The 11,183-nt window shown below is 41.6% G+C and overlaps 2 protein-coding genes across 4 annotated transcripts; one reads left to right on the top strand and one right to left on the bottom strand.

Annotated features, from left to right (window-relative positions):
- Positions 1-264: 264 nt before the first annotated feature.
- On the top strand, positions 265-1,840 carry cart3 (cocaine- and amphetamine-regulated transcript 3). Its single transcript, XM_078258268.1, has 3 exons — positions 265-474; positions 952-1,035; positions 1,125-1,840. Exons 1-3 carry the CDS (start codon positions 283-285, stop codon positions 1,230-1,232), a joined length of 384 nt encoding a protein of 127 aa, XP_078114394.1. The 5' UTR covers positions 265-282; the 3' UTR covers positions 1,233-1,840.
- A 5,075-nt stretch (positions 1,841-6,915) lies between these two features.
- cdkn2aip (CDKN2A interacting protein) lies at positions 6,916-10,734 on the bottom strand. 3 transcript variants are annotated; one of them, XM_078254584.1, is made up of 4 exons: positions 10,645-10,734; positions 9,943-10,192; positions 9,719-9,843; positions 6,916-9,079 (listed from the first exon to the last, which is right to left on the bottom strand). In XM_078254584.1, exons 2-4 carry the CDS (start codon positions 10,188-10,190, stop codon positions 8,511-8,513), a joined length of 942 nt encoding a protein of 313 aa, XP_078110710.1. In that variant the 5' UTR covers positions 10,191-10,192; positions 10,645-10,734; the 3' UTR covers positions 6,916-8,510. The 3 variants fall into 3 exon arrangements, with proteins under 3 accessions (XP_078110710.1, XP_078110719.1, XP_078110702.1); XM_078254593.1 differs by lacking the exon at positions 10,645-10,734 and adding an exon at positions 10,350-10,638; XM_078254576.1 differs by lacking the exon at positions 10,645-10,734 and adding an exon at positions 10,346-10,638.
- Positions 10,735-11,183: the final 449 nt, after the last annotated feature.

The raw sequence follows: 11,183 nt of genomic DNA on the forward strand, positions 1-11,183 counted from the left end.
ATACGTTTTAAACCCTCCAATCTCCATCCAAGTAACGAGTAATCTATTACTTTATGGTATTGCTGCTGCTGCTGCTGCTGCTGTTGTTGTTGACTTTTTGAGGCATATTTTCCCCAGCAACTTTTACGGGATGACTCACCCAAGGCAGCTTTTACGCATGACAAAAAGAAAAAAGAAAAAAAATCAAAGGATAAGGTGGAGCGAGCAAATGGCAGGAGTCAGATAAAAAGGTGTTGTTGCGCGGGGGAGCGACTAAGCTATTTGAGACGGGGAAAGGAGCACATGCTGCCGCGCATCGGGACCATGCAGACCACCTCCAGGATGCTCAGCGGCGCGCTCCTTTGCGCGCTGCTGCTGCTCTCCAGCACCGCTGGAGCCCAAGTGTTGGACACCGAGTCCGAAGAGGAGCTGAGCCCCAGAGCACTGCGGGACTTCTACCCAAAAGGTCCGAACCTGACCAGCGAGAAGCAGCTGGTAAGCTTTACTTCACTTCTGCAGCGCGGCATGCATTTAAAAACGATGCAACTTTAGATCTGTAGAGTTTTATTATTTTATCAAATTCAAAAATCAAGTCTGAACTCAAGTCTCTATAACCACATTACATTTAGTAAACCAAACTCAATTCAGAAATGCATGCATTTAAGATTTTCATTTTCATGTCATAAAAAATGTGTCCTGTGCAGATAATGATGTTTAACATTTGTGTCATTTTAAACAAAATATAAAATAAAATATGCAACTGTTATAACTATATTGCATTAGGCTAAATAATAAAAGTAGGCTATTTATATTATTTGTACACTCCTTTTGCATTTCGGTTAATCAGCTACTTGTTTGTCACTTTATTCTATTTGTACAGTATGTCAGTTGCTACAGTAACAAAGGCACATGCATTAAGCACTTTGTTTTGTTTTTTGGTTTTTTTTTACTGTTGTTTTGATCCGTGTCCAGCTCGGAGCTCTCCACGAAGTTCTTGAAAAGCTGCAGGCTAAACGGCTGCCTTTATGGGAAAAGAAATTTGGCCAAGTCCCAACGGTATGTTTTAAAAACATTGTATTGATTGATATTGTATCGATGCATGTCGCAGCAGGGAGAAATGAATCAATCCTCTGGTTCCCCCTCAGTGTGATATCGGGGAGCAGTGCGCCGTGAGGAAAGGCGCTCGGATCGGCAAGATGTGCGACTGTCCCCGGGGAGCTTTCTGCAACTTTTTCCTGCTGAAGTGCTTATGAGCCTCGCCGGATCTGAATGTAGCATTGAGATGGGAAGTTAAAGAAAAACTGTCACTCGATTCCTTTGTAATTACTGTCATATTTTTTTATGATACAGCTGAGGAGCAGGTGGGGTGACTGCCCAAAACTTACGAAAAAGAGTAGGATATATTTTAAAAGTAGGCTATATTATATCATAAAAACCACAAGGATATTACCGTGATGATGAGGATACCATAAAGAACCATAAAGTTAAATATTCAGAACCACTTCATGTCCGTAGGAAAACCACAGGATTATTGTTGTGATGTAACCCACAATGCACAATAAACTAACCTGAGGACCACATACACACTGTAAAGTCTTAACAGCAATATTATGGGAACATTACCTGTAGTGATTCTTCATCTGGGCAAATCCAAACTCTATACTGACTTTTGAACTATTTTGTTTCGGATGAATGTTTGTGTATCAAATCATGACAATATTATTATGAATAAACATCATTATTGTTTTGTACAGCAGTGGAGTGACCGCATCTTTTTTTTTTATTATGTGAAAACACCACAGACCAGTGCGCTTGGAATCACTTATGTAATGCGCATCAGGGGCGGATCCAGACGTTGGAAACATTCAGCAGCCCAGACCCGAGGGGCAGGGGGGGTCCAGGGGGAATGCTCTGTATTTTTCAAGCCCATTTGATAATAGAATGTCTAAAACTCTGTACGTCATTTGGTATAGTTGCCAAGGAAGTAAAAGAATCCACCCCCCCCCCCCCCCCCCCCACCAGGCTCTTGGTGAGCGGCCATCTGCCGCTGCCGGTTGGGACACGGAGACGAAAAGATACAGATATACAGAAATATGGTTCAAAATATTTATAGCAATATGAATGGCGATGTTTCCCCAGTAACAGAACTTTTGCTCTATTGATTTGCCGATCCAGTCAGAGAGACTGAGGGGAAATGATTAAAGTAAGTAGATTCTAGTTAAAGTTATCTTAAAACCCCAAAAGATTCTGGGCTTTCGAGAAAACGTTCAAGGCTGGAGCCCCAGAAGCCAACCCCCCCGCTCCGCTCCGCCCCTGATGCGCATGTTTTCTGTTTGAAGATGATGTTATGGAGCTCAGTCAATATTTGAACAACGACATGGATGTGACTGCGATCTGTGACGTCACACCTCTGGTGAACGGGGGGGGGGGCTGCAAGCAGTAAAGTGCAACATACACATTAATGCAGCAGGAACTGCAGCAGCAGTGAACATTTGACTGCACTGCAAAATACTTTTACTTTACATTTTGCTGATAATGCTTACATGTTTTACATAAGGAAGGTTTTGAATGCAGGACTTTAACTTGGAGTAGTGGAGTATTTTCACTGTGTGTATTAGTACTTTTAAAGGATCTGAATCCTTCTTCCATCCCTTCTGTGTATCCCTCTGTCCTCACGTTACATTGAGCTGTTTACTTCTTGTCATAGAGTATTATCATTTGTGGCACACGGACTGAAACTATAAACCTTTCAGGAATCAACTAATAAACACCTATCATCATACCTGAACATTTGTTGGTTGAAATTATTGCCTTAATTTCCCTCTAATAATATTTTCCTTGACTTTGTTCTCACTGATGTCTTGGCTTTGGTTTTGACTTGACATTTCGAGCCCTCTGTGTTTTTTGCAGCCTGGGCAGCATCTTCATATTCCACATCACTGTGCTCATCTCGTATCCACCCTTCCACTATGCTACCTGTCAGCTGTCATCAATAATGCAGAGGAGACAAGTACAAAATGTTGACTTAGTCCCTTCTTGCTTGGCAGTGTGTGTGTGTGTGTGTGTGTGTGTGTGTGTGTGTGTGTGTGTGTGTGTGTGTGTGTGTGTGTGTGTGTGTGTGTGTGTGTGTGTGTGTGTGTGTGTGTGTGTGTGTACACCTGGGATGTGTGTGTTTATGTACACTTGGGATGTGTGTGGTCACCATTCGGGAAGTCAACATTAAGGCAGACTGTAGTTTGCAGTTTGTGCTGATCAAACTAATCACACGTTTCCCTGTTTGTTCCATTATTTCCTGGGAAAGCTGTCATTAATATTTCACTAGTCTCACTTTGCCAGACCTTCCTCCACAGCGCTGCAGAGGAAGGTCTGGCTAGTCCACACAGCATTCTGGGATGGGAGAAAAACGTGCTCTGGTTTATTGGTATTTCTTTAAACCAATCACAATCGTCAATGGCGGCGTTAAGCTCCGCACGGAGCCACGGTGCTGCTGCTAAATAGTCTCAGGAAGGAACTTGTTTTGGTGGAACGTGTGTACGTTCAAAAGTTGTTTTAGTCGTGCAACAGAAAACTCAGATTGGACAGTCTAGCTAGCTGTCTGGATTTACCCTGCAGAGATCTGAGGAGCAGTTAACCATAGTCCTTATAAATCCACCAGAGTTTATATTCCAACACAAAAAAAGCGGAAGGTAAATTTCCGCTGGCAACAGACCAATCCCGGAAGTGAAACGTCGTGGATATAGACTAATATTTCACTGACAGTTTTTTTTTGTGATTGACATTTTTGACAATGGATTTTAGAAAGACATAGGAATATACACAGACATAAAACAAGAAGTAAAGGACAATATACACTCATATAACTAAATACATCAGGCTTTAACTAGTGAAGAAATCAAAAAACTAAAAAATAACAGTACAGGTTTTTCAGGTAAAAACGTAACTCCAATCTTGGCCATTTTTTCCATGTTTTAAATTCAACGGAAGGATTGAATGCACAGATTGACACCTCTCCACTTTCATAAACCATTGAAAGCATTCATGGTGGTTGGTCTGACAAAAAGACTGTTTATCTTGGTTCCTGAACAGCAATACTTTCTCCAGACAGCTAGGATTTGTTATAGATTTTTATCCTCATGGGAATTACTTCCTATTCCAGTAGAGATTGCATGTGTGGATAAGGGCACACAGTGTGACAGTTCAAACCTGCAGCAATCGCCCATTGGGAAAAACGTTTGTTTGCACATGATAATTAGACAGATAAGTAAAGAATGACAGATAGACATGGTGACAGAAACACCGACAGACTGAGAGAGAGAAAGCGGTAGACGGTGATTGAGAGTGTGATGGATGGAGATACAGAGCAGGTGACAAATGATACAGTCTGAAATAGAGATTGCTCCCGGAGAAGGACATATTTGGCTGTAAACCGCTCAATACATCAACACCAGACAATGCTTGAGGCAGTGAAGTTGATTGATAATGTCTGAACACTCACAGGGGCGTAAATACAGTATAGACAGCGCAGGCAGTGCAGTTGAACTGGGGCCTGTGGGGTGGACAGAGCAGTGTTGGGCAGAGAGTGAGAGGGACTTGCGAGTGATTCAGATCACCACCTCTCACCTGTGTTCAAAGAACTCACATTAAAGCTATAGTGCGCGACTATATTATATTAAAGGAGAAATCTGGCGCAAAATGAACCTAGGGGTTAATAACACGTGTAACGAGTCGACCGTTCTCTGGGACATGTTTTCATGCTAATCGAATGTGACCAGTTTTAGCGCAAACCGCTAATTAGCTTATAACGCTAATCGTCGGGGCACAGGTAAAGTAAAAAGAAATCTCTATTTCTATACCACTAACAAGGCTCAAAATAGCACCACACTTCCATGGTAGCATAATGAGGGTCCCTACAAGTAAACCGAAGCATTGAGAACTTTGTAAGTGTACAGACAGTTTATTAAAAAGATAGTTTATAAAGACAGTAGCGTTCACGTATACAAGCAGGCACCATCTTGGGAAAACAGTCATGACCAGTCGAACGACGAACGGCGTGCTTGAGTTATGTTACTGGTTACTGGTTGCACGGCGTTCGCCGTTCGACTGGTCATGAAGTGGAATTGTGGGTGCTATTTTGAGCCTTGTTAGTGGTATAGAAATAGAGATTTATTTTTACTTTACTTACTTACCTGCGTTATTAACCCCTAGGATCATTTTGCGCCGGATTTCTCCTTTAATGAACGTCCGTTACATTCAAGCCATTGCCAAATGAGTTGCTACAAAGCTAATTAAGCCTATCAGCTCCTCAAAACCCTCTCCTTATTTTTCAGTATGGCTATGTTTACTTAATGGTGACTTTCACGCACAGAAGCTCGAGGGATGCGTTTTACGTCACAGCTGAGAAAGCACAACAGTAGTGTTCAGCTTTGGAGACAAAGAGGTCTGCTGCAACAGGTGAAGGCATGGCTGAAAACCAAGGGAGTAAGCGAGCATCCAGAAAGCGTACCTCCTATGGGGAGATTCTGAGGCTAACAAGCCATCACCTTCCGCTAGCATTCCATTGACTCCCATTCATTTTGGCGTCACTTTCACAGCGAATAACTTTACATATGAAGCGTTTAAAGACTCTATTTGCCCATTGTTTATTTCTAAAGAAACACGACAATGTATAAAAGGCTCCATTACCTTGTATCTCACATTATGGCCCCATAGCAACCGTTTTTGTAAAAACAGGCTCTTGTGTCATGACCACGCGACTTTCTGTCGCACAGTAGATAAATTACCGTATAGTACAGGAGAAGCTCGCAGGCAATTGGGGGGACGTGGAGGCATACAGTCAAGGGAGAAGCCCATAGAGAGACCATGAAAGCATCGGAACAAAATATTTCAGCAACCTTTTGCTCCTGCTCTTATGCTCATGGACAGCGCTTACTCACGCTCTCCGTCTCGCGGGCGTGCAAACTCATCAGGGGTGAAAAAGGTGACAAAGTGAAAACAACTCTCCCTCAAGAATCCCAGTGGGAGCTGTGTACAATTCCCAAATTTCAGTTTATACAAGACGTTAAAATAAACAGGAGCTCCTCTTGAATACACAAACGTGACGTGTCAACTTGCCATCGCAGCGTATTTTAAAGTGCTCATATTATGCTCATTTTCAGATGCGCAGTAGCTAGGTAAGGACTACTAGCCAGTCAGAAGCAGAGTATGAGGGCGCGCCATGCTAGCAGCTAGGCGAGCATTGTAACATGTGTTACAAAGTGACCACGTTTGTCTCTGAAGTAAAGGCTGGACTACAATAGAGCTGTTTGGAGCAGTTTGTGAACAGTGTTTTCTGTTGGAGATGGTAAGTCCCTTTGGGGTGGACTTTGGGCTTTTTCACTTTGTAAACCTATAACGTGCACAAAAAACATATATAACACAATAAAGGAAAGGGAAAAAGCCAAACAGCATAATATGAGCACTTTAAGCATCGAGCATGTTATAGATGATATCAGTGCTCGTGTTCAGATTGTCTAATGAAGTGATAAGAATCACTGTGCAGTTAAGTGAACACAGTCTGCTGAACTGTGTTGAGGCCAAAGGCATCCTGCTGACATAAACGGAGGGGGAGTTCAAGCATGAATGCCTCTCGAAACACTGAGTTTCTAATTACTTGATCGGCACTGCTAGCATCTATTTAACTGTCTCTAATGAGGAACTGGCTCATCCCGTTCAGTTGCGTCTGAACTTGCCAATTAGCGCTAATTAGAGGCAGTATGTGACACAATTCAACTTGTGCATTCAAGTAATATTATGTTCTTCAACTTGTCAGAACCTTCCCGTGGGATATTAGGTAATTAAGTTGGTGACAGAAAGTATTATTGGCCGTTTCTTAAAAGCTGCTACACAAAATCACCACGCTGTTATGAAAATGCTGTTTTTCTGCAGGGAGAAATACACTTTGCTTGGTTAAATTATCTTTATTTAAACAATATATAGAAACAGGACCACTGGTGTAAGCATACAGTAACGTGGAGCAGTGTGGATACTCACACTTCAATGCAACCCTGATCACCTTCAACGGAAACTGGAAAAAGAAATCACAGATCACGGCAGCACTTTACCCTCAAACACATCACAACTTAACGCACTTTATCAAACTGTGTTCAAAGGGATTTTTTTTTTTTTTTTTAATTGTGGCACTCTTATATTTTCATCATTGTGTGGTTCTCAGTGTTTTTTTTAATCCGTGAAGTTAAATAAAGAAATTAAAATAAGAGCAGTAAGCTTTAGTACTTCTGTGTACAGTATAATGGGTACTGTAGTTGGCCAAGTATTTAAGAACGCTGAAAACTGTAAAGTACACCTCAACTTCTCCTTAAACATATTGTGATAAAAACTAAAACATTCCTTATGTGTAGCATTGTTTGATTGCAGACACTCAGCATGTTGCCATTTTTAAAGAAAAAAAAAAAAGAAAAACAGAATCAAACATGGATGTCACCAAATAACTTCAGCGAGGTCATATCCTGCTCTTTAACGAAAACAAAAGTGTGGGTCATTTAAAATAAGAATGCAATCCGAACCGGTTCCAGAAACAATCCTAAAATGCAGGGGTTAATAGGTACAATTAGAAAAACAAATGTTGATATGTTGACATCTAACAGTCACTTATGGATGAAAAACGGCAATATCAAAATAAAGTCTGGATTTATAACTCATACTTAGCTATTTTTGTGTTCCTAAGTCCATCATGTTTAGAAAAAGTTACTGTATTTGCTTTGTTTTGTTTTTTGCACCCTGCTGCCAAAATCTAGACCCTGGCAAAGTGACGGGTAATCAAAACTGTAAAAAGACAAGTTAGTGGTTGTTTTGCTTGTAACTGAGCAGTGGGAATCTGAACAAACCAAAAAGCGACAAAGTCAGGTTTTTAAACTATGTTTTGGATTGTTACACTAGTGAAATCCCCAGAACAAAACCTGCCACAACAGGAATGAACAAAGGGGCAAATATATACACGCTACTCCTAATATGATGGCCAAAACTATTTTGTTGGGACAAATAATCACATCAAAATAATGCAATACATTATCCTCCAATACTAAGGTAGCATTTTATCCTTCCTTTGTTTCGAACTCTTAAAACTGTTTTGCCTTTAGACAGTTGAGCTTTTTGCCAGTTTATGGCTGCTTGCCTGTTAAATGGTGGCACATGCTCCAACTCCATGCACTTTGTTAAACTGTTTGCCTTCTATAAAACTTAAAAATGTAGCCAATACAGTATTAAGATTCTTTTTTTTGTTGTTTTGGTGATTTATTCCAGATATTTGCCTAACAATGTGCCACCTGTATTATAATACCAAAGTATTGTGGAAAACGCATCGTGATAGTTTTGCTCTGTGTCACTCAATGATTAGCCTAGTTATGAGGTTCAACTGCATTACAGTCTGGTCCCGACACGGTCATAAATTCCATCAGTAGCTCCATTCAGTAAATGTCACATGTCCATGCTTCCAACAGGCCTCACAGCAGGGCAAATGTCACAAATTCTCTGCTCTAAGAAGAACCATCTTCCAGCTGCTCGTCCTGAAATGGGTAGCTGAGCGCGGGAGGAAAGCCCTGACTCCGAGGCTGTTCGTCCAACAGCATCAAATCCTCCACGTCTTTCTCTTTGTACCTCCGTCTGCAGATCTTTACTGTCACTTTTCGTCCCTGAAAGACTTTGAGGGCCTCTTTGGAAGCCATGGCTTTGGCAGCGGACTCATCACGCCCATATCCAGTCCCCATGTAAACTGTCTGACAGCGAATCTCACACACATGGCCTTCCTTCTGTGTGCGTCCTGCAGGGAGGCCAGCGATGTCCTTCAGTGGCACAAACACACAGGTCAGGGTCTCTTTACAGGACTCTGCACAGCTACGAAGTATTTCAAAATGGTCCAAGTTTGGACCGAAGCCCCCTGCTGACACTAACTTCCAGGCCACTGCCTTGTAGAGGCGGTTGAAGAAGGGCTGGTGCTCTGCTGGAGCCTGTGGAAGAGGTCCTGATTTCTGCCTCCCCACAGGTCGACTGTCGAGCTCATTAGGTCCGCATTTGGCTCTTTTGACACAGCCGTCAGCATCAACCTCTGCAAAAAAAGAAAAATTGAATAGGGAATCAGACTCGTCTTAGGTGTGGGTGTAGTAGGAAAAAAACCTGAGTGTGAACCTAAATGTTATTATTATGTATGTATGTTGTCCTTCATAATATGCACTTTTTTTAATGCTATGAATCATTAGGAATGAGCTATATGGGAAAAAAAACTAATATTACAATATTTTAAACCAAACACAAAACATCTATAACATTACATTTTGTGGAAGACTATTTCTGCTTTCCTTTGTTGTTGAGACTCTGTCAGAAGTGTTTGCTCAATCCTATTGTGGTTTTTCAGACCATAGCGTGTGGTGATGCTGGATTGCATCGTGTTGAAAGGGGCTTTTAATATTTTGTCCACCCACATATACACAGTAAATGGGAAAACAAAACATCTGAAACACATTTTAAGACAATGCAATCTGTCACTTTATCTGTTTTTGTATGTCACTGTGTATTCCCAACAAGCTACAATTATTAAGTAATAGTAGTGCAAACATTGAGTGCCAAATTTTCATCTTGTGTCCACCTGAACTGTCCCTGGTTAATCAAATAGATTTCAGCCACATCATACATTGTAGCTGTGAAAGTAAATGCAGTAGTCAGCTTTCTTAAGTGTGTATTGCATTACCAGCTGTGGCACTCCGCTTTCCTCTGGCCAGGATACCATCTTTTGTCGTTTTGTGAACTGGGGCATCTACAACAACTATGCCCTCACCCATCTCCTTGATCTTGTCCATTACAGCCTGTGGATAGCTGAGGGATGGAGAGAATAAAGACAAGTGGAGTCCTCATCTGCATGCCTTGATATTTGCTTTCTGGAGTTTATCGTTCTGCTCGGTCAGTGTGTCTTACCTGCAGCCGAGGAAAACGTGATTGGCCCAGACCATGGACAGAGAGAGCAGCCTATCCAGACTGCTGCTGGGGACTCCGGGCTCCACTGTGGGGAAAGCCTCCATGTTTCTCAGGATGAACTCTCTCCGAGCATCCCACTGTTTGTTGCTCTCACAGTAGGTCCTGAAAGTTTCGACCCATTGGGCCAGCTGTGGGTTCTGGCCCAGATACTCTGCAACGATGTCCTCTTTGCTCCTCTCCTCTGCCATCCCTGCAATAACAAACACTGGATATAAGAGGCATAGAACACCATCACTGGCTCATGTATTTGTGTGGTACCTAAGTTAATACAGTTAGCTCGAAGCTGGCTAACTGTTCTAATTGAACCCAACAAGTTTGTAGAAGACTTGATAAATCGGCGTACCTACTATGTATTGCTTCTAGACCGCATACAGCTGGTGTTGTGTTGCTAACTTGTCTGGTAACGTTACTAGGCTAATGAAGCTAGCCAGTTGTTTTCCAGAGTGCCACTGACAAACTGACTTTAGCAACTAACGGCAAGTTAAGCCAAACGACTGGCCAAGTAACGCTAACGTTAAGTTACTAGAAGACACGCTGATAATTACAACATGCTATCAAGCTTGATAATAATGCACATAACATGCTATAACGTAACATAGCGTGTACCGGTAGTATGGAATAATCATTTTAACTACGACATACCAGCTCCTTCCGTTGCGAGGTGTTGCTAGCTAGCTACATGACCAAGTGACGACGCAAGACGGTCTACGCTGCTTTTTTTTGCGGAAGGAACTACATTTCCCAGAAGCGCAGTGCTAGCCACATGTTACAACTACGCTCACTTTTGTTTACATATCTGACAAATGGAATTATCTTAAAGGCACAAAAATAATTCCATTCTGGCAGAGCTCATTTAAGCCCAATTTTACAGTCTATGTTTAAGAGTAACATAGGATGCTTTGCTATCGTGTCTTAGCGCTGCAAAACCGGATAATATGATTAATTATAATATATATAAAAAAAAATATATATATATATATATATAATAAATTTCTCTAATGTCTTTTATTTTTTTCTGAATATATTTATGCAAGATTTTAAAGAAACCCTACTTAACTTTCCAACTAGCCAACATTTTCAAGCGAGGTTGGAGCAGCGAGACCATGGATGTATTAAGAGAACGAGAGAGACGGAACGTAGTTTACGTCTTTGCCCCGTGATGCGCTGCGTCGTGACGTAGC

Source organism: Sander vitreus, chromosome 1 (assembly GCF_031162955.1).
Source record: "Sander vitreus isolate 19-12246 chromosome 1, sanVit1, whole genome shotgun sequence".
Taxonomy (NCBI): Eukaryota; Metazoa; Chordata; class Actinopteri; order Perciformes; family Percidae; genus Sander; species Sander vitreus.

Excerpts from the sequence above, each read along its gene's own strand:
- cart3 (XM_078258268.1), top strand. The coding sequence starts at position 283 with ATGCTGCCGCGCATCGGGACCATGCAGACCACCTCCAGGATGCTCAGC. Across the intron at positions 475-951 it reads TGACCAGCGAGAAGCAGCTG|CTCGGAGCTCTCCACGAAGT; the intron begins GTAAGCTTTACT and ends ATCCGTGTCCAG. Across the intron at positions 1,036-1,124 it reads AATTTGGCCAAGTCCCAACG|TGTGATATCGGGGAGCAGTG; the intron begins GTATGTTTTAAA and ends GTTCCCCCTCAG.
- cdkn2aip (XM_078254584.1), bottom strand. The coding sequence starts at position 10,190 with ATGGCAGAGGAGAGGAGCAAAGAGGACATCGTTGCAGAGTATCTGGGC. Across the intron at positions 9,844-9,942 it reads CACGTTTTCCTCGGCTGCAG|CTATCCACAGGCTGTAATGG; the intron begins GTAAGACACACT and ends TCCATCCCTCAG. Across the intron at positions 9,080-9,718 it reads AAAGCGGAGTGCCACAGCTG|AGGTTGATGCTGACGGCTGT; the intron begins GTAATGCAATAC and ends CTTTTTTTGCAG.